This window comes from Bos grunniens, chromosome 22 (assembly GCF_055505025.1).
Source record: "Bos grunniens cultivar Pamir isolate PY7600 chromosome 22, Bosgru_T2T1.0, whole genome shotgun sequence".
NCBI lineage: Eukaryota > Metazoa > Chordata > Mammalia > Artiodactyla > Bovidae > Bos > Bos grunniens.
The window spans coordinates 56,690,545-56,717,306 of record NC_141186.1 but is presented as its reverse complement, the minus strand read 5'-3'; the positions used below and the strand labels follow the sequence as shown (position 1 = coordinate 56,717,306).

At 52.2% G+C, this 26,762-nt stretch overlaps 1 protein-coding gene and 2 long non-coding RNA genes across 11 annotated transcripts in view; 1 reads left to right on the top strand and 2 right to left on the bottom strand.

Moving 5' to 3' along the window:
- The window catches only part of IFT122 (intraflagellar transport 122), a 68,750-nt gene that overhangs the window by 7,185 nt on the left and 34,803 nt on the right, over window positions 1-26,762 (top strand). For 3 of the 9 annotated variants that reach the window (XR_015151852.1, XM_086368625.1, XM_086368630.1), the window contains exons 3-13: window positions 1,015-1,099; window positions 6,271-6,349; window positions 8,114-8,190; window positions 10,829-10,895; window positions 12,079-12,225; window positions 15,478-15,553; window positions 18,192-18,383; window positions 18,533-18,671; window positions 19,818-20,020; window positions 21,501-21,638; window positions 24,873-25,037. Coding sequence is in view for 6 of the 9 variants with exons in the window: in XM_086368625.1 (XP_086224751.1) it covers window positions 1,015-1,099; window positions 6,271-6,349; window positions 8,114-8,190; window positions 10,829-10,895; window positions 12,079-12,225; window positions 15,478-15,553; window positions 18,192-18,383; window positions 18,533-18,671; window positions 19,818-20,020; window positions 21,501-21,638; window positions 24,873-25,037 (1,368 nt within the window). In the remaining 3 variants the exon portion in view is untranslated. Of the gene's footprint in view, window positions 1-1,014; window positions 1,100-6,270; window positions 6,350-8,113; window positions 8,191-10,828; window positions 10,896-12,078; window positions 12,226-13,320; window positions 13,498-14,622; window positions 14,723-15,112; window positions 15,313-15,477; window positions 15,554-18,191; window positions 18,384-18,532; window positions 18,672-19,817; window positions 20,021-21,500; window positions 21,639-24,872; window positions 26,036-26,762 lie in introns of those variants that run through there. The other 6 variants (XR_015151853.1, XM_086368626.1, XM_086368632.1 and 3 more) reach the window with 5 other exon arrangements.
- LOC147348692 (uncharacterized) lies at window positions 12,291-13,433 on the bottom strand. Its single transcript, XR_015151854.1, has 2 exons — window positions 13,312-13,433; window positions 12,291-12,367 (listed from the first exon to the last, which is right to left on the bottom strand). It is a non-coding gene; the product is annotated as an uncharacterized LOC147348692 (long non-coding RNA).
- Window positions 14,747-15,321, bottom strand: LOC147348691 (uncharacterized). Its single transcript, XR_015151855.1, has 2 exons — window positions 15,195-15,321; window positions 14,747-14,911 (listed from the first exon to the last, which is right to left on the bottom strand). It is a non-coding gene; the product is annotated as an uncharacterized LOC147348691 (long non-coding RNA).

The window sequence follows — 26,762 nt, the reverse complement described above, 5'->3', positions numbered from 1 at the left end:
GCCCTGAAAAATTCAAACAACAGGACTCAAGGGGCTCCCTCCATGAAAAGCCAGACAGCCTGACCCCAATTTTAGGCACAGGCCCTTCCTAAAGAGTTCCATATGGATGTAGTCCTATTTTTCATATTCTCAAAGAATATAAGCTCCCACTGGAAGCTGTCCCAGTGTATAACAGTCGTTTTCAGAGAACACTTTATGTTTGACCTGAGAACCTTTGCCTGCTCGCCCCTTCCTCCTGCGTAAGTCCACTTCCTCTCGCTCTGTCGTCTCTAGATGTGCAGACGGCCTGCTTTCCACTGTCCGCGGGAAACCACATAATCTTAAAGCCCTGAGTCAGTTGTTCCACAGACTTCTTCTCCAGGGTAAACAGTCCAAATCCTTTTAGGTTTTTCCAGTAGGTTATCTTCTCCAACACGGATCCTTTCTGGAGGGTCTTGCCTTTATTTCCCAGACGGTGTGTTTTTTTCAGTCTCCACAGAATGTATGGATATCACACAGCTCTAAAATTCTACGTCCACGTTACAGCTGGGCTTTGGAACACTCCCTCCCACTTGCAGACCCCGAGCCCAGGTCTGTGACTCTCAGGCTCTCGGGAGCAAGTGTGAAATGCCTCTGTGATGTCAGCAGTAGGGGCAGGGTTGCACTGGCGTTTCTTCCTGCTCACACTGGGCTCTTTGTGCTGGCTTTCTCTGGGAGGGTCTAGCTTGATTGGTCGCAGATCCAGATTCACGCAGGGGAGTGAATTTTGCAGGGAAGTTCCACGGACTGAACTTTTGTTTTCTTGAGCATTAATGGTACATTCCCAGCCACATAACGTGCAGAATCGTGGCCTCTACTTCTTGGGTTCCCCAACTTTCACAGCCAGTCTGGTTTCTCTGTGTAGTTTCTCCTTGGTACAAACTGAGAATATTGACACATGTTTTGTTATGAAAATAAAAATAGCGGCAGTGACCTGCAGGAATTCTGACTCATGGATGCCACGTGGGTAACCTGTAGTTTCGTCTCCTTTGCCAGGTTTATGACACATCTGATGGCACCTTGCTTCAGCCCCTAAAGGGACACAAGGACACGGTATACTGTGTGGCATATGCGAAGGATGGTAAGCGGCTGCTCGGCTTCAGTCTCTGTCACGGCCTCACAGCCGCTCGTCTCTCTCCTTGCCTGGGCCCACGTCGTTAGTGAGCTCAAGCACCACTTCCGGTTTCGGAAGACAGTCAGTCTCTTAGACTTCAGTCATTCAGCTTAATTCAGTCATTTAAGTATTTATTGAGGCCTGTCTGTGGGCCAAGTATTGTTCTAGCTGCTTGAGGTACTTCAGAGACCAAAACAAAGATCCCTGCCCTTGTGGGACTCATGTCTATGTTGTGGGAGGGGAAGGGGAGAGAGTATGAGGAAAGACATACAATGAATGTACTCAATAAGTAGATTGACAGTACGCTGGAAGGTGGTGAGTGTTAGGAAGAAGAGAAGGGCACAATAAGAGGGCGTGAGAGTGCTGGGCAGGTCGGCGCTGGGTGCAGGATGGGGCAGGGGAGTCAGGATGGCTTGTCGAGATGGGGACCAGTAAGCAAAGATTGAAGGTGGGGAGCTAGGGAAGTAAGGACAGCTAGTACCAGGGGGAGGGGAGCTCCTCGTAGAGGGAACAGCCATTGCAGAGGTCCTCAGGTGGTTGTGCCTTCCTGGGGCTGGGACAGAGCATCGGTGGGAGCAGTAGGGGACGAGGGCAGAGAGGTAACAGGCGTGGGCTGGCTGGTTAACGTGCGCTGCCGCAGGATTTTGATCCTCACTGAAAATGGGGAACCGTTTCTCTGAGCAGAGGAGAAATCTGATCTGATTTCTGTTTTAAATGCTGGGAACAGCCTGCAGGGGGTGAGGGTGGAGGCAGAAGGACAAGTGAAGAATTGTCATCTTGTCATCCGGGCAGATATTATCACACTGGTGATGGCGGCTCAGATCCCTGTAGAAGCAGAGCAGGTCGTGAGGAGTGGATAGAGCTGGGAGGCAGAAGCAGTAGGATTGGCTGACAGTTGCATGTGGGGTGTGAAGGAAGGAGTCGGGGTGACTCCCGGGTTTTTGACCTGAGGGACTAAAAGGATGGAGTTGCCCTCCACTGAGATGAGGAAGGCTGCAACTTACCGTGAAAGGTCAGGAGCTCAGTTTCGGACACACTGAATTTGGAGACAGTTGATGCTGTAGGGAGGATAGTGGGAAATGCCAGAGCAGTGTGGTTGAGTGAGAGGAGGGGAGGAGATCCAGGGCAGAGATGGGCATGGCGGGAAGCTGGGGGGTGTCCCTGCAGGTCCTGGCAACGGAATTCTGTCCCATCCTTTCAGTGAAGCAGGGAGCAGCAACATCTGAGAGTGAGGATGGGGAAGGAGGTGTCTGAGAGTTGAGGGCAAAGGAAGAAAGTCAGTCACCACCTGCCCAAGGGGCTGAGTAAATGGCCCCAGGAGGTGTCGTGAGACCCCAGCTACCTGAAAGGCCCACCCGAAGCTGGTGATCATGGATTGAAAGTGAACTCAGCGGTGTGATGATGTCTTTTTCTCCTTCACTTAGAGCTGCATAGATACAGGAGGGGCAGAGCAATTGGAGACGGGGATTTAACCACAGTGGTAGGTTTACAGGCTCCTCTTAAAGATGAAGTTCGAGGGCAGGGGCAGAGGATGTATGCAAACGAGTGATTATCTACATTGACCTTGAACTGTTGCTGAGTCATGAGGGGAGAGAGGACCACAAGGCTGAGGGGCAGTGGAGAGGGAGGTTCTAGTGGAGTTGAAAGGTCATTGGAGTTAGGGCACCAGGTGGCGTGAGGAAGAAGAGAGATGGTTGTCACACCAGCTGCATGAAACTGATGTTGAGAGTTAAAGTAAATCCATGCTTCCCATAGCTGAGTGTCTGTGGGAGGAACATGGGCTTTGGGATAAGACAGTTCCAACTCCAAAAGCTCTGTGAGTTGGAGGTGGTGGTTGACTCTGAGTCTCGACTTCCACCTGTGTCATGTGGCCCTAGGATTAGAGATGGGCCTCTGTGACCACTGCTGGGAGGTGCCGGACCAGGGGCACAGGGTGCGGATGGGCCGCGGAGATCACTCAGGCTCCAGGGTTTTCACTTCCTTTAGAGGACGGGCCCCTTTGAGAATCTGGTGAAAGCTACAGACCCCTCTCAGAAATGCATCCGCTGCGTGTCTACGTGCAATTCCACGCGCCCAGTGTTAGCCTGACCTAGTCCATTCTCTTCACCTTAGACCTCCACAGTGGCCGAGAGAAGTCACGCGAGTTTCTGTCACGTGACAGCAAGTCAGTGGCAGAGACGGTGCTGGTTCTTGCCTGATAGTCAGGTGTGCTGTCCCATGTCGTCCTGTTTTTTTTATGTGCCTATTCGAGTTCAAGTTCTCAGTAACACCAGGGGGCGACCTGTGAGGTCTCAGAATTCATAAGTCTAGGGCCTCTGGCCTGCGGCACCGTGACGGCCCTTGGGGCTGTCAGAGCAAGCTCTGCGGTCAGGGGCGTTTCTCAGCGTTTTGCAAAGTCCTGCCACACATGTCATCTCACTTGGCCTCCCAGTAGCCTCTGCAGTGGGTAGGGAAGGGGTGAGAAAATAGGCTTGGAGCCCATTCCAGTGTTCTTGCCTGGAGAAGCCCGTGGACAGAGGAGCCTGGCAGGCTCCACAGGATCACAGAGAGTCAGACACGACTGAAGCGACTTAGCATGTTTACAGCAGACTTGGCAGAGCAGGCCTGATGTGGGTCCTCTGACTGCAGAGCCCGCATTCTTCCCAGTGCCTTATGCCGCCCCTTGTAACACCCGAGTAGTGACGACAAAGTCCCTCCCCACTGGATCTAGAAGTAAGGATACACCGAATTATGGTTAAACATGGTTAAAACATGATGACTTTGCTTGTTTCTGATTTCTCCGTTAAGTTTACTAAATAATAAGCAGCCATGACACAGAGGTGTGTAAGAACTAGTTTTTTTCCTTCAAGGAAAGCGATACAAGATGATGTGAGGAGATAATAGTGATAATGGTAGCTGATCTTGTTCAGCGTCGATCCCAGGCCAGCTCAGGTCAGTTCAGTCAATCAGTCGTGTCCGACTCGTTTCGACCCCATGAATCGCAGCACGCCAGGCCTCCCTGTCCATCACCAACTCCCGGAGTTCACTCAGACTCATGTCCATCGAGTCGGTGATGCCATCCAGCCATCTCATCCTCTGTCGTCCCCTTTTCCTCCTGCCCTCAATCCCTCCCAGCATCAGGGTCTTTTCCAATGAGTCAACTTTTCACATGAGGTGGCCAAAGTACTGGAGCTTCAGCTTCAGCATCAGTCCTTCCAAAGAAATCCCAGGGCTGATCTCCTTCGGAATGGACTGGTTGGATCTCCTTGCAGTCCAAGGGACTCTCAAGAGTCTTTTCCAACACCACAGTTCAAAAGCATCAATTCTTCAGTGCTCAGCTTTCTTCATAGTCAAACTCTCACATCCATACATGACCACTGGAAAAACCATAGCCTTGACTAGACAAACCTTTGTTGGCAAAGTAATGTCTCTGCTTTTGAATATGCTATCTAGGTTGGTCATAACTTTCCTTCCAAGGAGTAAGCGTCTTTTAATTTCATGGCTACAGTCACCATCTGCAGGAATTTTGGAGCCCAAAAAAATAAAGTCTGACACTGTTTCCACTGTTTCCCCATCTATTTCCCATGAAGTGGTGGGACCAGATGCCATGATCTTTGTTTTCTGAATGTTGGGTTTTAAGCCAACTTTTTCACTCTCCTCTTTCACTTTCATCAAGAGGCTTTTTAGTTCCTCTTCACTTTCTGCCGTAAGGGTGGTGTCATCTGCATATCTGAGGTTATTGGTATTTCTCCCGGCAATCTTGATTCCCGCTTGTGCTTCTTCCAGCCCAGAATTTCTCATGATGTACTCTGCATATAAGTTAAACAAGCAGGGTGACAATATACAGCCTTGATGTACTCCTTTTCCTATTTGGAACCAGTCTGTTGTTCCATGTCCAGTTCTAACTGTTGCTTCCTGACCTGCATACAGATTTCTCAAGAGGCAGGTCAGGTGGTCTGGTATTCCCATCTCTTTCAGAAGGCCAGTCCTAAGCACTGTAATCTCATTGCGTCCTCACAACAGCCGAGAGGTAAACACTGTTGTTGCTTCCGCTTTTCCGATGAGGAAACGAGGGCCTGGGGATGCTCAGTGGCTCCTGGCGCTCCCGCAGCTGGTGGGTGACGTCACGGGGAATTCCCGCTCAGACTGAGCCCGGAGCCCACTCTCTCCCTGCCCTGCTGCCTGCCGGGGTAGGGGAGCAGTGACAGGAAGAAGAAACAAGAGCAGCTCTTCTGGCTTAGTGTTTGCAGCGGTGCCACCCAGCCAAAGCAGTGTGAGAATGAAAGCCTAACCTGGCCTCATTTGCTTGAAGCCTTTCCTTGGGACAGAGAGCTGGGTCTTAATGTGGCCCCGAAGCCCCAAGAGATCCTGCCACCACCCACCTCGCCCTTTGCCAGTGATGTTCCAGGCTGGCTGCTCTCAGCCCTCCAGATGTGCACTGTTTTCCTGCCTCAGGGCCTTTGCACATCTGTTCGACCCATGTGGATGGGCCTTTCTGCTCTCTTTGCACCTGGCTAAGCTTGGCTCAACCTTCAGGTCTTTTTTCTTTGTTTTTCCTAATAATTCTGTTTATTTATTTTTGCCTTTGTTGCCCTGTAGGCTTAGTTGCGCTGTGGCATGTGAGATCTTCCCAGATCAGGGATTGAACCCGTGTCTCCTGCATTGCAGGCAGATTCTTATTCAGTGAACCATCAGGGAAGCCCTCAGCCTTCAGGTCTTAATGAATGATCCCGTTCTCAGAGAAACCTCCATCACCGAAATGAGGTCCGCATGTATTCTCTTTCATAGAGCTGCTTTTTTTTTCTCTCCACATTGTGTTTGAATTGGATTAATTTAACTTAATGCCTGCTTTACCCACCAGACAAACTCTGTGAAGGTAGGGATCACATATGCTTTAATCATGACTTAATCCTGAGCATAGGACGTGATGCTGGCTTGCAACAGGCCCTCCATACATCTCCATGAGTTTCAGACAAAACTGGAAATGAGCTCAAATTTCCTGACTCCAAAGTGCTGCCACCCAGCACTGATAAGAAGGGTTGCAGAAGCAACTGATACTTCCTAGGGACCTGAAAGAAGCAGCTTTCTAAGAAATATTGTCTGCAAAATGCCGGCCTAAAGACAAGTGAAATTTATTTTCTTTTTAAAAACACTTTCAGGCAAACGCTTTGCTTCTGGATCAGCTGACAAAAGTGTAATAATCTGGACGTCAAAACTGGAAGGCATTCTGAAGTACACGTGAGTGATCGTTTATGCGCATGGTATTATTAGTTGGCCTCTCACTGAGGGACTGAGCACAAGCCCCTTAGAAAAGAAGTCAGGAAGGACTTTTTTCCGTGTGACTGAAGTTCAGTTGTGGGGCTGTGTGCTGAGAAGGTCAGGGAGTGAGTGAGTGAGGGAGCAGTCTGGAGCTCTGCTGGCTCGGCCGGCGCTGGCTGGTGTTTGCGTGTAGCTCAGTTTAGTTTGTCTGATGTCACACGTTCTACCCCACCCCCACCCCCCTCCAGTGTCCCCACCTCCAAGAGCCTCACATCCACCCGGGGTGGCCAGCCCGAAACCTGGGCTCCGTGTGCTCCAGGCCCCTCTCTGTGCCAAGGCTCTGCTCATCCCCTGCAGGTCTCAGACGTGGCTTCTTCTGAGAAGCCTCCCTGCCCCTTTAGCCTCGGTCGGGTCTCCTTCATGGCGTTTCTCACAGCTGTACTTTTATTTTGGGGGTGCTGTGTGGCATGCGGGATCTTAGTTCCCCAACCAGGGATCCAACCCGTGCCCCCTGCAGTGGAAGCGTGGAGTCCTAACCACTGGACCGCCAGGGAAGTCCCTTACGGCTGTAGTTTTACATTCACTCTGATGGCTGATAGATTCCTCCCTTCAGCCTGGAAGCTCCGTGGGGGCAGACACTGCCTGTGTTTTGCTCACCATGTGTCTCTGGTGCCTGGCGCCTTGCCCGGCCCATTGTAGGTACTCAACAAATGATGGTTTTCTTTTGAATTGTGGTGAAATACACATAGCATGCAATTTGCCATCCTGAGCATTTTTAAGTGTGCAGGCCAGTAGTACATCCATGTTGCTGTGCAGCGAGCCTCCGGGCCTCTCTTCATCTCGCAAAACTGAAACTCCTCACCTAAAAACAACCACCTCCAGCCCCCTCCCCAGCCCTAGGCACCACAGTTCTACTCTCTATGAATTTGACTTCTCTGGGTGCCTCATATACGTGGAATCCTACAGTACTTGTTCCTTTGTGACTGGTTCATTTCACTGAGCATAACGTCCTCAGGGTTTATCTGTGTTGTCGCATGTGTCAGAATTCCCATACGTTTTAATGCTGAATGACATCCTAGTGTATCTACAGACCATATTTTGTTTATCCATTCATTGTTGCTGATGGGCCTTTGGGTTGCTTCCACCTCTTGGCTGGTTGGAATGATGCTGCTGTGAACACGTGTGTACAGATCAACATTTGCATGAGTGAATAAATGAATGAAGGAGGTCACAAGTGAAGTGTGGCTCACAAGTGGGGTAAACCTGAAGCTGAGGTGCCACACGTGGGACGCGACTCCCTCAGCCTTCACGGTCGTCTCAGATGTTTCCAGGTCTTGGTCTATAATAGTGTCTTCATTGTACCTCCCTCCTGTGCGAATGAATGTATTTCCAGGCCTCCACAAAGCATAAGAGGAATGGCCATTAATACGGCGCTTCCAGTGCGCCTGTCTGGGTGCTTTCCATCATCCTCTTACCAGCTGCCACATCAGAGCTGTGCAGTGCGTTTATCTTGGAGGAGGTGGCCAGTCTGGTGGGTGGGTAACATGTAGAGAGGAAAATGGTGGCTGAGAGGCAAGCCAGGAGGGGGGCGTTCACCCCTGTGCTTTTCACTGGTCACTTGCAGCAGAGCTCGTGGTGCGGATTAGAGAGGCTGTCTGTGGGCCCGTCATTGCAGGCTTCTGCTGGAGCCACTGAAGTGTTTGTGGTCTGCCGTGTAATCATCTCCAGTTGTTTACTTCCCAGGCACAATGACTCCATCCAGTGTGTCTCCTACAACCCCATCACCCACCAGCTGGCATCCTGTTCCTCCAGCGACATCGGTAGGTTTGGGTTCCCAGCGTCTCGTCCTGGAATGACTGGAAATTGGCAAAAAGTGCTGAAATCCATCCAGAATGTGGTGACGAGTCAGTGCGCCTTCTTCTCCCTTCACTGGCTGAAGGGAGGCTGAGAATTGTCCTTTAAATTGTGTAGGAACCAAGGGAGTGAATGAGGCCATTGAGTCTGGTCAGAAATGGGTGGGTAAGACGGTGATTTGGGAGAAGGCCCTGGGAAGGGAGGTGGGGAGAGGAACGGGAGAGCCCTGGCGTGACTGGCGTTGCTGCCTCTGAGAGGGGACAGTCCAGTTGTCCCCACCTCCGTGTCCCCCAGCACCCGTGTGCAGCATATCCCCTTTACTCATTCCGTGGTTGTGGCTGTCCTCCCCAAGGAGCATACCCGCCCCACACACGCACTGGTGGGATTCTGGCACAGAGCGGAGGCCGGGAGAGTGGGTGGAGGCCTGCAGGCTCCCTGTTCAAGGTCCAGACTGGCTTTCACTTCATTGGTTCTGTTTTCCTTGCTGGGAGATAGTGGGTACGCAGAGCAGAACTCGAGATCTGACTCCTCCGTTTTCCTCCCCGGCCTAAAGTGAACGCGTTCCTTCTGTCCACTGATCGAGTTCAGAGGTTCAAAACAGAGGATGTGATTGAAAGCATGTTGTGTACATAAAAGGGGAAGGGACTGTCAGTGATGAAAGATTTAGCATTTTCTCCATGTGAGGCACTGGTCTGGGTGCTTACTTTTGGAGTGAAAAAGACAAAGTAGAAATCCTGCCCTCAAAGAGCTTGTGGCCGGGGGCAGGTAGGGAGGTCGAATTTGTAAAAGTGCTCTGAGAAGTAATGATTTTGTTGAGCGTTTGTGATGTGGTGGGTGCTGCGTGTGTGTGTGTGTGTGTGTGCGCGCGCTCAGTCACTAAGTCATGTCTGACTCTCTGCCACCACATGGACTGTAGCCCGCCAGGCTCCTCTGTCCATGGGATTGTCCAGGCAAGAAAACGGAAGTGGGTTGCCTTTTCCTCCTCCAGGGGATCTTCCTGACCCAGGGATCAAACCTGCATCTCTTACATCTCCAGCATTGGCAGGCAGATTCTTTACTACCGAGCCTCCAGGAAATGCTGGTAGGCACTGTGCCAAGGGTTGAATGAATTCCTGGGTGAGCTCTGTGACAACCGTGGAGGTCAGGTAGCAGTCTCAGCCTTGCTGTGCCAATGAAACAGAACTGGGGCTCAGAGTGGTCCAGTGATGTGCCTGAGGTCGCCCCGCGGGTAAGGGATGGACCCAGGCCACGCGATTGCATCGAGTGCCTGCTCTGGACAGCACTCCCGAGAGGCCCCTGAGGGTGCGGTGGAGGGGAGACGGCTCGAGCACAGGCGGAAATGCTGGAGGAGGCCTTCCGGTGCCAGAGACGGGGGAGGCAAATTGTTGGATGTTGCGTCTTGCTCTGCAAATGTATTTCTGCCCTAGATTTTCCTTCTTGGCCATGCTTCGTGGCCCAGACCCAGAGCATAACTTGGTGTTGTTGCCCAGACATAGACCTGTTGTGCAGCACTGCGTCAGTGGCAGGAGGGAGCAAGTCAAAGGCGACCAGTATGCTGGGGACAGGGCATGGCCCAGAAAGGCCGGGGAGTGGAGGCTGGATTTTCAGGAGGCATCTTTCATTACTTTGACCACTAAGTTGTATCCTGGTTATAGTGTAATAATTATGAAAGTTGCATTCCTTTGAGTTAAACCCCTGAAAGGTTGGCTAGAAATTCACCAATGTATCTTCCTCTCCTTTTTTCTTTTGAAGTAGTTATAGATTCACAATAAGCTGCAGTAGTTATAGATTCACAGAGAGTTGCAGAGATAGTAGAGAGGTCTTAGGTACCCTTCCTCCTCTCTCCCCGGTGGATACGCCTCAGGTAACTGTCACACACGATCACGACCAGGAGACTGGCCTGGCACAGTGCGTGTGTATAGCTGTGTCGTGTCGTCACCTGCGTTGATGACCATCGCTGCAGATACTCCTTTATCATCACCTCCCCCACCTCTTGGGGGCTTCCCAGGTGGCGCTCGTGGTAAAGAACCCGCCTGCCAATGCAGGAGACGTAGGAGACTCCAGTTCAGTCCCTGGGGCAGGCAGATCCCCTGGAGGAGGAAATGGCACTCCTGTATTCTTGCCTGGAAAATTCCATGGATAGAGGAGCCTGGTGGGCTGCAATCCAGGGGGTCGCAGAGAGTCGAACATAACTGAGTGACTAACACTTTCTTTCCCCCATCTCCTATTATAGCTAACTCCTTGTGCCTGGTAACCATTACTCTGTTCTCCATCTCTATATAAGATGGGCTCATACAGCATATGACCTTTTGAGACTGACTTTTTAAACTCCGCATGAAAAAAAAAAATAAATAAACTCCGCATGAAACCCTGGAGATCCATATGAGTTGTAGCGTGTGTCAATAGCTTGTTCCTCTTTGTTGCTGAGTAATATTCCAGCCACCGATGCAATGGACATGAACTTGGGCAAAGTTTGGGAGATGGTGAGGGACAGGGAGGCCTGGCCTGCTGGAGTCTGTGGGGTCACAAAGAATCGGACACAACTTAGTGACTGAACAACAACAATAGTCCAACCAGTCTCTCTCATATTATTTTGCATTGAAGGCTTATGGTCTCCTGAGCAGAAGTCTGTCTCTAAGCACAAGTCCAGCAGCAAGATAACCTGCTGCAGGTAAGTTAAGGGGCAGCTCTGAGGGTGGTTTTCTGTCCCCCTGCTCTTCAAACAGACTCAGAATGTGGTTAGTTCACACAGTAGAGAAGGGCGTATGCTTCCTAGTTGGTCTGGCCCCCATGTTTCCTCTTTTCTTCTCTCGTGGTCTCTTTGATGGGAAGAACCCGTGTCTTTGATCGTGGAGCGAAAGGGCACTGCAGGTGGCTTTTGGGCAGCTGTCTAGCAGCCCGCGTCCCAGCCTCAGGCTGCACTCAGGGCAGACTCGGAATGTGAAGCCGGCCTTGTCCAGGTGGCACAGCTGGAGGAAGCACAGGCTTTGATGTTAGATCTGGGTTCAGATCCAGGTTCAGCAGCTCTGACAGGCTCTGTGACCTCAGGAGGTTCCTAATGTGACAAATGGGGATTAAGATGCTAAAAAGAAAAGAAACTATACTAAAAAGAAATCTGATGTTTGCAGTAACATGTAATACTTCAATATATGGAGTCATTCACTCACAGTTTTAATTTTAAGCTACAATAAGTGCTTTTTCCAAGCATCAAAATATTCTCATTTTAGAACAGAGTGGAGGCTTTTAATGAAGGAAAAGAATCAATTGTTTGTAAAACATAGAAAAATGACAAATATATTTCCATTTTGTATGTAGGGAAAAAAAAAAGATGCTGTCTTGATGGGGCTGTTGTGAAATGCACACAAGGTAGTGAGTTGAAAGCAAGCAGCTCCTGCAGATGGTAGACGCTCTCAAAGGGTGGCTGTGCTTGCTGAGCAGCTTCTCAGCGCAGCCTCCCTTTCGTTCAGCAGCTGGTAGGCACCTGCTCGGGAGACTGGCAGTGACCGAGATGCAGGTCCTGTGCTCAGGGGGCTCTGGGGGTGGGAGGAGGCTGACATGGAGAGCAGGGAGTAGGGCGGCCCTGCCAGCAGTGCAAGCAGAGCTCAGAGCCCTTGTGGCGCTGCCGATAGAGACCGTGGGTGCCGAGAGGAAGGTGTACCCGCCTTCACGTCTCGCCCTCCACTCCAGGAAGCAGTGGGACCCCCAGTGTGGCCCTGTGATTTTTGCATCAGGGCCCAGGTGCGCGTGGCCGTTGCTGCCTCATCAGGCCGTCTGAAGCAGGGCCCCACCCTCACAGCGTTTACCTGCTGTGTTCCCTTTCCCCTCCCCACGCCCTCTGGCGGTTGTCTGAACAGCTGGACAAATGACGGGCAGTACCTGGCTCTGGGGATGTTCAACGGGGTCGTCAGCATCCGCAACAAGAACGGCGAGGAGAAGGTGAAGATCGAGCGGCCGGGGGGCTCCCTCTCCCCCATCTGGTCCATCAGCTGGAACCCGTCCAGGTGACTGCACCGCCGCCCTCCTCCACTCCTCCTCGGTCAGGAGCTCTAGGAAGCCCTTCCTCAGGTGCTGGGTTCTTTCTGTCCTCACGAAGGCTCCCTGATTCAAGGCTTCTCACCCCATGTGACTGATCCGTTTTGGAACCTGTTCCCGTTTCAATGGAATTTTTAAAGAGCCCATCTTGAGTTTTGGAATGCATCCCAGAAATGTAGCTGAGCAGATGAGCCATCTAGGCCAGCCCAGAGTGTGTGTGTGTGTGTGTGTGCATGCGTGTATGTGTGCGCACGCGCGTGTGTGTGTGTATGTGTATGTGCGTGTGTGACAGAGAGAGTGTGTATGCATGTGACATAGGAGAGCTACTTCCTTATGAATCAGTAGCTCACCTCTGTGCCGTGGCTTTATTTTGGTCTTTTCCCCTTTTCAGTTCTTCCCTCCAAGTCTGAACAGAACATAGGCTTTTTCATGAGCCCTTTTTGCTTTTCATGAGCCTTTTTTGCTGCCCTTGGCCCCCAAAACATCAGTATTAAGTATAAATATCCCCAAAGCCTATAGTTCCACAAACAATTGGCATCTACCTTCTCCAGCCTTACGCACATTTTCTTTACTGTGCTGATGTGACTTTGATGGGGCGCTAATAGCTTTAGATCTCCTTGTGTAATCCTGTAACATTATTAAGCCACCACCATTCCCCATAGAGTCCTCTGAAGGTAAAGGACTTAATTGTTTACCAACCCAATGTCATTTTAAAGGTGGGACCTACTTGATTTAGAAGTCTGTTTAATCTCACGGCCTTTCTGACATCAGATGATTATGCTTCTTCTTGAATACTTTGGTCCAGCCCAGGGCTGTGGCATGCATGTCTGATGCCTTCAGAGCCCATTAGCCTACCCCAGAGTTCCTGCTGTTTGCTTTTTGCGGCCACAGATGATTCTGTGGCTTCGGGGGCCCATTTTTAATTCATGAGATGCAGGATGCCTGGTCTGCCTGGTTGCTGTCCTCTTCCGGGCAAGGGGCAGGGGCTCCTTGACAGGTCTTGAAATTAATAACCCTAGTGCAGTTGTAGGCAATGCGACTGAACAACCCCTTACCGTCTGCAGCCGATGGGAGAATTTCTGGATGAACATAGAGATCGAGGATTCCGAGGAAGCCATTGTCAGCAGATACTTTCAGGATATCCCTTCCACTCTGAAGTCCGCAGTGTACAGTAGTCAGGGTAGTGAGGCAGAGGAGGACGAGCCCGAGGAAGAGGACAACGGTGCCGGGGACGACAGCCTGTGAGTGTGTCCCGGGGGCCGGAGCCCTCCCCGCAGGGCCCGCCCGCCTGGACCTGCCGGGCAGCACTGCCCTGGTGCTGCCTTCCCAAAGACCAAGGGTGTTGCTGCTGCAGGCTCCTCCCCCCTGGGGGAGCGCCCCGAAGCTTGTGTGTGGGTTATAAGACTCTTCTAGAGAAACTCTGGAAAACACTGAAGAGTCCAAAGGAGAAAGTTCAACTTTTCTGAAAGACCCCATCCCCAGAGGAAACCACTGTTCGCATCTTAAGTGTATTTCCCCCAGTCTTGTAGTGCATTCGTACAATGAACTGAACCATATCCTACTCCCTTTGTCCACTTAGCATCGTAGAGTGAACTCGTTACAGTGGCATCTAGGGGTCCTTTGAAAAACATGACGTCGAGCGCCTGCCTGTGTGCCCTGGCCTGGCCGCAGCGTAGTTCATCAGACACCTCCCCTCTTACCGGACTCCTCTCTCAGCTTGCTCCCACACCGCACTTCACCTTGCATCTACTAGGACACGTATCAGAGAGGAGCTTCCCCCGTCTTAGCCACAGTCCTCATGTCAAATCCTCGCTGTCCAGCCATCCTTTCTTCTCTTCAGCCCAGATTACCTGTAGGGAAACCATTGCAGGCTGCGGTATGAGAGCAGGACATTCTGATTGACAAGTCCTAAGCTAGATCACTTCATCCAAACTGTTCTGTGGTGCCTGGGCTTCCTTAGGAAAAGAAGGCGGGAGGTTGGGGGCCAGGAGGGGAGGAGAGGGTGGGCTTCACGTCCCAACCTGTGTTCAGCCAGAGCGGACCCTTTAGTTACTAACACAAGCTTTTGTTTTGGTAAAGAGTCCCACTGCCCAGGATTTGGGGGGGGGTGGGTAAAAGGGGGAGAAAGAAGGTTGGAAACCAGCCATCCAGCTCATGGAGGCTGAGCCTGACCCAGAGCTGTACAAGGTCTCCCCAGGAGGGCTCGCTGTGGCCTGGGCCCCTGGGTCGTGTTTGGATAAGTGCCGTTCACACAGAGTTCACCTGTGGGTCCCTCCGCCCCTCTCCGTTGTCTTTGTCCCCTTGGCTATCGACTAGAGCCTGCGTGGGTTGCCATCTTGTCACCCTTGCCCGGGTTTTGCTCACAGGGCTGCACCACGCTTTGCCTGAGTGTCTCATGGTGCTGTCAGATGACCCCAAGGCCCTGGGCTCAAAACGCTGGAGTTAATGAAGAGGAGGCAATGTTAGGTGGGTTCAGGCCAGCACCCGAGGGCTGGGAACCTCTCTCTCTTGAACTCGACTCCTGAGTAGCCTGATCCTCAGCCTTGGCTGCGGAGGTTTCTCCTGTGTGGCTCCTGCAGCTGCTATTCCAGGACGCTGATGCTGATGGCAGTCGGTTTCAGAGACGGGCTGGTCGTAGCGAACCGCCATTCTTTCCTGTTAGATCCAATCAGAAACCATTCCACCTGCGTGTGAACCCCAACTGCGGGGGAACCAAGCTTTGGGTGTTAGTTTCCTCTTGAGGAAGAGCAAGCAAGGTTCCCCTCTATCCATTAAAAAAAAAAATCAGACAATCCATGCCTTCCCACCGCTGAAGACTCTGCTCTCTGTCTCTCTGCTCCTCCCCACCTTGTACAGTGTGTAAGAGAAAGCGCTCTCGGATCTCCAACCTCGCTGTCTTAGCTCTGCTCCCAGGAAGCTATGAAACAAGGGGTCTCACCTCTTCATGGTGGCTGTGTCCCTGCACCATGAGCACCCGCGTGGTGGGGCATCCTGTTGAGATACAGATCCCGGGAGGGCTGACCTCACCTTCCCCTTCCCACTGGACCGGTTGATGGGTAGGCCCACGTCACAGCCCTCTGGCCCCTGTCCTCCTGTCCGGCACTTGGCAATCTGACCGCCTGACCTGGGCTTTCTCTTTCCTGTTGTTTGTTAAACCCTTCGGGCCACACTCACCAGCAGGCCTTGGCCCCACGTAACCTCTTTTGTCTTCTGTTGATTAGAGAGGAACGCAATGACATCCTGGCTGTAGCTGACTGGGGACAGAAGCTTTCCTTCTACCAGCTGAGTGGAAAACAGGTATGCGGGTCTGTGCCGGCCCGGTGGGAGGCACCGGTTTGGTCATGCCTGTTAGTTTTCGTCTGTTTTCATGTTTGGAGACTGCATTATTAATGATTGTTTGTCATTTGTGTTAGCTCCTGTTTATCGAGCATTTACTGTGACACCAGGTTCTGTGCTGAGTGCTATGCATTCTTTATCTCTTTTAATTCTTGTAAAACTTTGAGAAGTAGGTACTCTGCCAATCAACTTTTTACATTTTTGGGGCCACAGTGAGGGCATGCGGAACTTCCTCTACTAGGGATAAAATCCGTGCCCTCTGCAGGGGAAGTGCGGAGTCTGAACTGCTGGACCTCCAAGAAAGTCTGATGATCTGATTTTTAGATATGAGTAGACAAGTCTCAGGGCAGTGGAATAAATATTATGCCCAAGGTCCTGCACTGCCGGTAAATGGTTGAACTGAAATGCAGCTTGGTCTGTAAAGCCTGGGTCCTAGTTTGTGACCCTCTTCCTGTATTTGCTTTATTCATGTTTATAAGCAGCTGCTAGGCTAGCCCTTCAGGCCTTGGGTGGGCAGGGAGATGTGAGGATGCTTCCTGGAAGAGATGACACCTGGCGGAGAAGAAGGGGGAAAGGACATCCTTGTCTAGTGCTGGGGTGCTGTGGAGAATGGCATGGAGGTGTGAAAGAGCATGGGCTGACTGTAAGAGACTCATTTTGACTTGGGATCTTGGGAACTAAACTCAGGAGCTTGACCTTCATCCTAAAAGTAGAGGGGGCACCATCAAAAGTGAAGAGACAACACACAGAGTGAAAGAGAAATTTTTCAAATCATTTATCTGATAAGGGACTTGCATCTGAAATATGTGAAAAAACTCTTCAGTTCAGTTCAGTTGCTCAGTCGTGTCTGACTCTTTGTGACCCCATGGACTCAGCACGCCAGGCCTCCCTGTCCATCACCAGCTCCCGGAGCTTGCTCACACTCATGGCCATTGTCAGTGATGCCATCCAACATTTCATCCTCTGTCGTCCCCTTCTCCTCCTGTCTTCAATCTTTCCCAGCATCAGGGGCTTTTCAAATGAGTCAGTTCTTCACATCAGGTGGCCAAAGTATTGGAGTTTCAGCTTCAGCATCTGTCCTTCCAGTGCCTATTCAGGACTGATTTCCTTTAGGGATGGACTGGTTGGATCTTCTTGCAGTCCAGGGGACTGTCAAGAGTCTTCTCCAACACCACAGTTCAGAAGCATCGATTCTTCAATGCTCGGCTTTCTTTATAGTCCAACTCTCACATCCATACATGACTCCTGGAAAAACCATAGCCTTGACTAGATGGAGCTTTGTTGGCAAAGTAATGTCTCTGCTTTTTAATATGCTGTCTAGGTTTGTCATAGCTTGTCTTCCAAGGAGTAAAAAACTCCTACAAGTCAATAATAAAAAGACAACTTAATTAAAAAATGGAAAAGGGATCTGAATGGACATTTTTTCAAACAAGAAATACATGTGGCCAAGTAAGCAAATGAAAAGATGTTCAACATCATTAGCTACCAGGAAAATGCAAATCAAACTCACACTGAGACCTACTCCACACCCACTAGGATGGAGAGGTTGGCACCCTTGTATACTACTGGCAGGAATATAAAATGGTATACCCAGCCACTTTTTAAGTAGTTATTAAAGGTTAAATGTGAAGTTACTATATGACCCAGCAACTCTACTAGATATCCATATCTAAGAAAGATGAAAACGTATATCTGCACAAAAATTTGTATGCAAGTATTCATATTCAGCATTTTTCATAATAGCCAGAAATAGGAAGAACTGAAATGTTTATCGATTCATGCATGGGAAAAAAAAATGGGGAATATCCATACAATGGAATATTATTCAGCAGTGAAAAGGAGTGAAGTACTGGTGCAGACTGGAAAAGGGTGAACTGGTCACAAAAGGCCACGCGGTCTGTGTTTCCGTTTATATGAAGTGTCCAGAATAGGCAGATCTATAGACAGGAAGTAGATCAGTGGTTGCCAGGGGGTGGAAAGAGAAGGAAAAGGGGATTGACTGCTACAGGTACAGGGCTTCTTTTTGGGGTGTTGCCGTTGGTGATGATGGTTATACAACTCCAGATGTAGTAAAAGCTAATGAAGTGTACACTTGACATGGGCGAATCGTGTGGTGCGTGAAACACCTGAATAAGTTCGTTCCAAAGAGAATAGGATGAGTGTCGTTATAGAATAAGAACAACTTTTAAAACATTGAATGGACTTAGTTTTGTGAAGTACAAAAAAAGGAAAGAAGGAGGGAAGGAAAAGAAAAGCAGAAAGAAATTGCCCTCAGGACTGAGGGAAATGCTGAAGCCTAGCAAGGGCTGTGAGCAGAGGGGGAGGCCTAACGGGAGAAGACCATCTGGGGTGTGGATTGACTGCGGAGCTAAGACACAGCCCTGGGGCCGTTGGGTGGGACTGGGGGAGACCCTGGAGGGTTTGTCCGTGTGGAGAGGATGGGGTGCTCTAGAGGGCTGGGCTGTGTTCGTGACGGAATCTGTCACATGGAGAACGCTGGCCAGTTCCCAATGTAAAGGATGGAGGGAAAAGCCCTTGATCGTGTTGCGATGATCATGAATTCAGCGTGGATCTCCCTTGGTGTGTTCTCTTTCTTCAGATCGGAAAGGACCACTCCCTGAACTTTGACCCCTGCTGCATCAGCTACTTTACTAAAGGGGAGTACATTTTGCTGGGGGGATCAGACAAGCAAGTGTCCCTTTTCACCAAGGATGGTGTACGGCTTGGGGCCGTTGGGGAGCAGACCTCCTGGGTGTGGACGTGTAAAGTGAAGCCTGACTCCAACTACGTGGTAAGAAGCGGGAGTTGGTTGGTTGGGCCACCACCCGAGTAGTCAGTGAACATCGGCCGTGTTTAGCCAGTCAGATCACTGACGTTTGTTCCTGACAGGCAGGTCTGTCTCCACAGAGGACTGAGAACTGACAGGCTCGTTCTCCACAGGTGGTGGGCTGCCAGGATGGCACCATTTCCTTCTACCAGCTGATTTTCAGCACAGTCCACGGGCTCTACAAGGACCGCTACGCCTACAGGGATAGCATGACTGATGTCATTGTGCAGCACCTGATCACCGAGCAGAAAGGTAAGCGGCGGGTACGGCCCCTCTGCCCACCAGATGCTGGGAAGAGGGGCCGGTCGACAGGGCTGCTCACAGGGCAGGTGAGACGGTAGGGCGTGTTGCTCCTTGGTGTTCTGGGCACGTGTTGGATCACTGGGTCTCGCTCTTTTGTGTGGTAGGAGCGTGGAGAGGATATTGATGTCTTTGAAGCAATGAACCCTCTTTCCAAAAAAAAAAATTTGCAGCTAATGCTAAGGGGAAATGGACTGCCTGGCTAAGGGAGGACAGCATACAACAAGTCAGAGCCGGGGGCTGGGCGACCTGCATGGGTCTCTGCGGACCTGTGTCCTCTCTGATCACAGTCCCTTCTGGGGTGCTTCTCCCCCAGCTCCGTGTCCACTCACCTCCTGCGGGTGCTCCCCCCAGAGAGAAGGAGGCAGTGGGTTGCATGGGCTCGGTCAGAAGGCCAGAGTTCCAGGCCTCGGGTAGCCAGTCCCTTCCTCCGTCCACCCAAGTGGCCATGCTGGCTCAGTGGGCTGAGAATCTGCTTATTTCAAGGGCAGTCGTCTGTAGGTGTCCCGGCCACAGCACATTGCAGGGGCCTGTGTGTGGGGGTCCAGGTCGAGGGGTGTCTTGCAGAGTCAGGTGGCATTCTCTGGTCCCCCACCTGGGAGCACCTCTGATGAAAGACTCCAGCTGCGATGCTGAGGCTGCAGCGGGTCAGGCGGTTCCCTGCTGTCCTTGCTGAGGGACTTTCTCCACCTGTAGCAGGAGCGTGAGACCCTAGCGTGTGCCAGAAACTGCCTTCGGCTCCCTGTTGGCAAGAGTGCTGGGTGGCAAGTGTCCAGAGCTGTGGGCAGTTACCCAGACGTGTTCCTGATCATCAGGGGCTATTGGTGCCATTCAGAGATTTATCTTCAGCAAGCGATGGTAGCACAGAGACTTCTACTTTGCACAGTCAGATGTAAGCTCAAGGCCACAAAGATTTGTATGCGACTCAGTGTTTAGCAGAGTTGATTGCGTATTAGACACTTTGTAAAGGTTTTTTGATGAGTGTGTCTCCTTTAATTGCCTCTAGCATTAAGTAAATGATGGCTTTTAATTTCTCTGCCTTCTCCCTTACCTAATAGCCTCTTGTTCGAGCTGGGTTTTTTTTCCTCTCTTTCACAGTTCGGATTAAATGCAAAGAACTTGTCAAGAAAATTGCCATCTACAAGAATCGATTAGCGATCCAGCTGCCCGAGAAGATCCTCATCTACGAGCTGTACTCAGAGGACTCGCTGGACATGCGGTACCGGGTGAAGGAGAAGATTGCCAGGAAGTTCGAGTGCAACCTCCTGGTGGTGTGTGCCGACCACATCATCCTCTGTCAGGTGGGCGGCAGCGGCTCAGAGGGCGGGCTGCATCCACTTCATCCTCCCGCAGGGAGCGGGTTACCCACCTCCCGGCTCTAGAGTCGGTCGCTGGAAGAAAGCTCCTTCCCGTCAAGCTCAGTGGCTGTTCATTGCTTTCATGCTTATTGGCATCTGGAGGGGTCAGAGCCTACCAGAAAGCCATAGGCCGTAAACTGGGGAATACGGGGACTATGGTCTTCCCAGGTGGTCCTAGTGGTAAAGAACCCGCCTGCCCATGCAAGAGACACATGTAAGAGACATGGGTTCGATCCCTGGGTCAGGAAGATCTCCTGGTGAAGGAAATGGCAACCCACTCCAGTAATCTTTTCTGGAGAATCCCATGGACAGAGGAGCCTGGCAGGCTACAGTCCACGGGGTCGCAAAGATTTGGACACGACTGGAAGGACTGGGCCCTGTTGGTCCAGTGGTTAGGACTCTGCACTCTCGCTGCTGAGGGCCTGGGTTCAATCCCTGGGAGGGGAGCTAAGATCTTCCAAGACTTGAGGCCAAAAACAAAAAAACCGAAAAATACATTTTTGTGTTGCACAAAGCACTGTGTTGAACTGGGATTGTATATATTTTAATGACTTGAAGCATACATTGATATCCCACAAAATGAAGGTCAGTGTCGTTTTGGTAAACGTATACACACAGAAATTTATGCTCGCTTTCAATTGAACAACAAAAAAATTTATGATATCAACTCAAAATAGTAAAGGAAGTTTTACTTCCTGATAATTTTTTTGACAAAAAAAAGATTTGTCAACTTAGAGCTTCCTAGAAGCTGTCTAGGTTGATGCCAGGAATGCCTGGGGAGACCGTAAGAGAAGCCCAGCCCAGCCACTTTCCTGGAAGTAGAGGTGGATTTGGTTTTGTAAAATTAAGCCTATTGGAAGTGATAAAGTGGAAGAAATCCTTTAGGAATCACATATGTAAGATACTATTAAAAAAATCTCTCTAAAAATCTCAAGTTAAAGCAGTTTAGGGGTTGTTGTTATTTAGTCACCAAGTCATGTCTGCCTCTGTGACCCCACAGACTGTAGCCCTCCAAGCTCCTCTATCCATGGGACCGTCCAGGCAAGAATACTGGAGTGGGTGGTCATGCCCTCCTCCAGGGGATCTTCCCGACCCAGGGATCGAACCCGCGTCTGTCGTGTTGCAGGTGGATTCTTTACCACTGGGCCACCTGGGAAGCCCAAGGGTAGGGGCGCCACAGGTTACAGATGTGCTTCCGCGTGCAGCCCCTGGCTGTGGCTGCCCGGAGGCCTGCTGAAGATGGAGGCTGAGCTGGGCTCCGCAGGGAAGGCTTGTGTGAAGCTGCTAGGCACGGGGTCTAGATGGGTTCAGTGGGAACAGAGTGTGGAGGCAGTTTTCACCCTGTAGGCGCAGGCAGACCTCCTTGGGCGCCCGGGCACGCCTGTCCTGCTTGCGATCACCCGGAGCTGCGCTTGTTTTCTAGGAGAGGCGGCTGCAGTGCCTGTCCTTCAGCGGCGTGAAGGAGCGGGAGTGGCAGATGGAGTCTCTCATTCGCTACATTAAAGTGATCGGTGGCCCCCCAGGAAGGGAGGGTCTGCTGGTCGGCCTGAAGAATGGACAGGTGAGTGCACCCTGGCGTCTCCCATTAGGCCAGTCATCTGCAGGCAGACACAGGCAGCCAGAGTAGTGCTGACTCCGAGGTGGGTTCCTGGAGCAAGCAAAGGGCTCCCCCGCTGCACCCCCACCTCTCGCCCCACAGGCACGTTGGAGGGCAGCCCGGGATCCTGTTTTATGTGGCCAGCGTCAAGCCAGACCCACGATGGCTTCTACTCAGCATGCCACGTTCTGGCAGAGTTGGCTCTGCAGCCTCTGGGCTGCCATGGAGGCTTCGTGGATTGAAGGTCACCCAGGAGGTGGGAGACTTGTTGGAGATTCAGTTTCAGTGTCTTCACAGGGAGGGAGATGGAGCTCATTCCTTAGATGAGATGCCTGTTAGAGCAGTGAATGGGTCAAGGAATGTGTTCTAGCTTGCATCTCAGAGGGTGCTAGTCCCCAGGCTCTTACCAGGTGTTTTAAAGAAAATGGGCCCTATGTTCAAATAGAGGTGGAAAATCTAGGTTACAAAAAGTTGAACAGATTTGTGTGTGCATTCTTTGCTCAAAAGAAGAAAGTTCTAAGTGGGTTACATGGAAATGTGAAAGGGAAAATATAACTGCATAAGCCTGAGAGCCAAGCTGTCTGGCAGATGGCTGTGGCTGAGGCTTGTTAGGCCTTTCCTGGGGCTGAAAGTCATAGGGGATGAGATTAGCAGAGGCTGCAGAGTGTCAACATTACAGTGAAGGAGAGCTGGCTTCTTCCTCTCGTCAGCTGTCGTTTCCAGTGCAAGACTGGAGAGCTTGGGCTCTGTGGGCAGGTGAACCTGGGGCCGTGTGCATGCTGAGCAACTCACGAGCTGTGTGATCCTGAGCAAGTCACTTCACCTCTCTGAGGCTCAGATGTTACAAATGAGAATCCCACGTGTTTCACCCACATGCTTTGCAGCCCATGTTTCACAGGACTGTCAAGCACAGTCAGTAACTGGTAGCTGTTTCCATCCTCCTCACCATCCTCACCATTCTCCCATCCTCCTCACCATCCTCACCATTCTCCCCATCCTCCTTACCATCTTTACCATCCTCCACATCCTCCCCATCACCGTCACCATCCTCCTCCCCATCATCCTCACCATCATCCTCCCCATCCTCGCCATCATCACCATCCTCCCCATCATCTTCATCCTCACCATCATTCTCCCCACCATCCTCACCATCCTCCCCATCCTTCTCACCATCCTCACCATCCTCCCCATCATCTGCACCATCCTCTGCATCATCCTCACCATCCTCACCATCCTCCCATCCTTCTCACCATCCTCACCATCCTCCCCATCCTCCTCACCATCCTCCCCATCCTCCCCATCATCCTCCCCATCATCCTCACCCTCCTCCCCATCCTCCCCATCATCCTCACCATCCTCCCCATCCTCCTCACCATCCTCCCCATCCTCCTCACCATCCTTCCCATCCTCCGCATCATCCTCACCATCCTCGCCATCATCCTCACCATCCTCACCATCCTCATTACCATCCTCACCATCCTCCCCACCATCCTCACCATCCTCACCATCCTCCCCATCCTCCTCACCATCCTCCCCATCCTCCTCCCCATCCTCCCCATCCTCCCCATCCTCCTCACCATCCTCACCATCCTCACCATCCTCCCCATCCCCTTCACCATCCTTCCCATCCTCCGCATCATCCTCACCATCCTCGCCATCATCCTCACCATCATCCTCACCATCCTCATTACCATCCTCACCATCCTCCCCACCATCCTCCCCATCCTCCCCATCCTCCCCATCCTCCTCCCCATCCTCCCCATCCTCCTCACCATCCTTCCCATCCTCTGCATCATCCTCACCATCCTCGCCATCATCCTCACCATCATCCTCACCATCCTCATTACCATCCTCACCATCCTCCCCACCATCCTCACCATCCTCCCCATCCTCCTCACCATCCTCCCCATCGTCCTCCCCATCCTCCCCATCCTCCTCACTATCCTCCCCATCCTCTTCACCAATCTCACCATCCTCCCCAGCATCCTCCCCATCCTCCCCATCCTCCTCACCATCCTCCCCATCCTCCTCACCATCCTCCCCATCATCCTCACCATCCTCTCCATCATCCTCACCATCCTCCCCATCCTCTTCACCATCCTCCCCATCCTCTTCACCATCCTCACCATCCTCCCCAGCATCCTCGCCATCCTCCCCATCATCCTCAGCATCCTCCCCATCATCCTCACCATCCTCCCCATCCTCTTCACCATCCTCACCATCCTCCCCAGCATCCTCCCCATCCTCCTCAGCATCCTCCCCATCCTCCTCACCATCCTCCCCGTCATCTTCCCCATCCTCCTCACCATCCTCCCCATCCTCCCCGTCATCTTCCCCATCCTCCTCCCCATTCTCCCCATCATCCTCACCATCCTCTCCATCATCCTCACCATCCTCCCCATCCTCTTCACCATCCTCCCCATCCTCTTCACCATCCTCACCATCCTCCCCAGCATCCTCCCCATCCTCCCCATCATCCTCAGCATCCTCCCCATCCTCCCCAGCATCCTCCCCATCCTCTTCACCATCCTCCCCATCCTCCTCAGCATCCTCCCCATCCTCCTCACCATCCTCCCCGTCATCTTCCCCATCCTCCTCACCATCCTCCCCATCCTCCCCATCCTCCCCTTCGTCCTCCCCATCCTCCCCATCATCCTCCCCATCCTCCCCATCATCCTCACCCTCCTCCCCATCCTCCCCATCCTTCTCCCCATCCTTCTCATCCTCCCCTTCTTCATCCCCATCCTCGCCATCCTCACCATCCTCCCCATCATCCTCCCCATCCTCCTCACCCTCCTCCCCATCCTCCTCATCATCCTCGCCATCCTCCCCAGCATCCTCTTCTTGCTGTGGTTACACCGGATGTCTGTCACTGTTTACAGGAGCCTTTTCCTGTGTGAGTTTGTGACTGTGCTGTCTTCTAATCCTTCATTTTGGGCAGTGTTGTTAACCGTACCCCGTCAAGCGGACATTCGATGGGTTGGTCGTGTCTCGGGGCCTGTGGTTACGTAGGCAGCCTCTGATGGGCCACACTCTGGTCCCTGTGGGAAGCCCCCTCTCCCTTTCCTCCTCTACACAGAGCCTCCGGTGAAGTTAGTGGCGATGGTGCTTGTAGAACACATGGGGTCCAGCAACGTGCCGGTGTTCCAGGGTGTGTGGCCATGGTTACTCACGCTTTCCCCTCTGAAATTTTGCCAGATCCTCAAGATCTTCGTGGACAACCTCTTCGCCATCGTCCTGCTGAAGCAGGCCACCGCCGTGCGCTGCCTGGACATGAGCGCCTCCCGCAACAAGTTGGCCGTGGTGGACGAGAACGACATGTGCCTGGTGTACGACATCCACACCAAGGAGCTGCTGTTTCAGGTGACCCCCGGAGTGCCCAGGACAGGGCCCTTGGGTTCGAGACCCTCCCTCGCTTCCCAGCCCCTGCAGGAGGGGCTCTGGGGGAGCAGGGAGGTGCAGAGGCACAGAGTCTGAGAGCGCTGGCCCAGCCTGCCCCTCGCACACAAGCTGCAGGAGTTGGCTGAGCCTTGTGGGCTTCGGTTTCCACGCTGGGAAGATGGGCAAGTTATACCTTTCTTATGAGATTACTGTGAGCAGTGAATGAGTAACAAGTCTCAGTGGGGCCCGTGAGGGCTCTCCGTACGTGGGTTAACGTGAAGATGATTCTTTGGGAAAAGTCTGCTTCTCACGGACCGGAGGCCTGCCTGTATCTGCGACTGCCCTGAGACAGAGTCAGGGAACAGGACCAGGTCTGTCACCTGAAAGAGGGCAGGGGAGGGGAGCCCTCCCTCTGCCATTTCACAGGGGTGCCCCGCAGCCAGCAGATGTGGAGTGTTCGGGGGGGATAGGCACTGCTTACACAACGCCTAGGCTGGAGGAAGTGTCACCGGAGAAAAGGGCCCACAGGCTCCGTGCCCAGTGCTGGCTGGCTTTCTGCTGGGCTGGGCGCTGGCTTTGCCTCTCGAGGGCTTTGTAAGTGGTCAAGGCCATTTGCCTGACGCGAGTTCCCCGCGAGCTGAACCCTCCCCTGACTGGCTTCCTCAGCTGCTGCGGCTTTCCCTGCGTGGTGGGCAGAGTGAGGTCCCTTCCTCAGGGCGCTCTGTCCTCAGCAGTGACATTAACACGGCAGAGGGGTGCTGCCTCGGATTGGGAAGGGGATGCCTGGCTACCGCTGGGCTGAGGCGACTCCGTCATAGCTACTCGACCTCGTCTCTGGGAGCCAGAGTGGTTTCGAGGAAGGAAAGAGCACAGGATTTGTCTTCAGACAGACCTGCCTCCACCCCTGCTTTCATCACTGTGCCGGTCTCGAGCAAGCCAGTGAACCTCTCGGAGCCTCGGTTGCTCTTTACCTCTAAAATGCAAGTAGTACCTGCCCCCTCCCAGAACTGCTGCAGGGCTAAACAAGCTGCCGTAGAACCTGGCTCAGCGCCTGGCACAAACCAGGGCCCTCGGTGTTGCTGCTCGTCTCCCAGACTCAGCACCCACGGCCGCAGGTGTCACTAGGTTAGCGGGGCCCCAGTTGTGAATCTGCAGCTGAGCCTCAACAGGAGTGGAAGAGCCTGTGTCCTTCCCAGCCCCCGCTGAGGGTTCTGCAGGAGGCAGAGGGGAGTAATTCTCCAAGTTGCCAGGAGACACGGACGTTCCCAGCTATCTTTTTCTCCTCTCTGCTGCCCCAGCCGCCTGCAAACAGAAAACACTTACATTGTTTTTTCCTCATTATGAAAGTAAACCATGTTCATTATAAACGACTCAGCCATCATAACAGGTTCTAGGCAGAAAGGGATGAACATCTGCTGGTCCCGGGGGCTCCAGAGCTGAGCAGAAACCTTTGAGGGGAACTTTCAGGGAAGGCACCCCAGGGTGCCTCCTGGGGTGACTGTAGTTTTGTTGTTCAGTTGCTAGGTTATGTCCAGCTGTCTGTGATGCCATGGACTACAGCACGCCAGGCTTCCCTGTCCTTCACCATCTCTTGGAATTTGCCCAAACTCAGGTCCTTTGATTCAGTGATGCCATCCAACCCTGTCATCCTCTGTCGACCCCTTCTCCTCCTGCCCTCAATCTATCCAGCCTCAGGGTCTTTTTCCA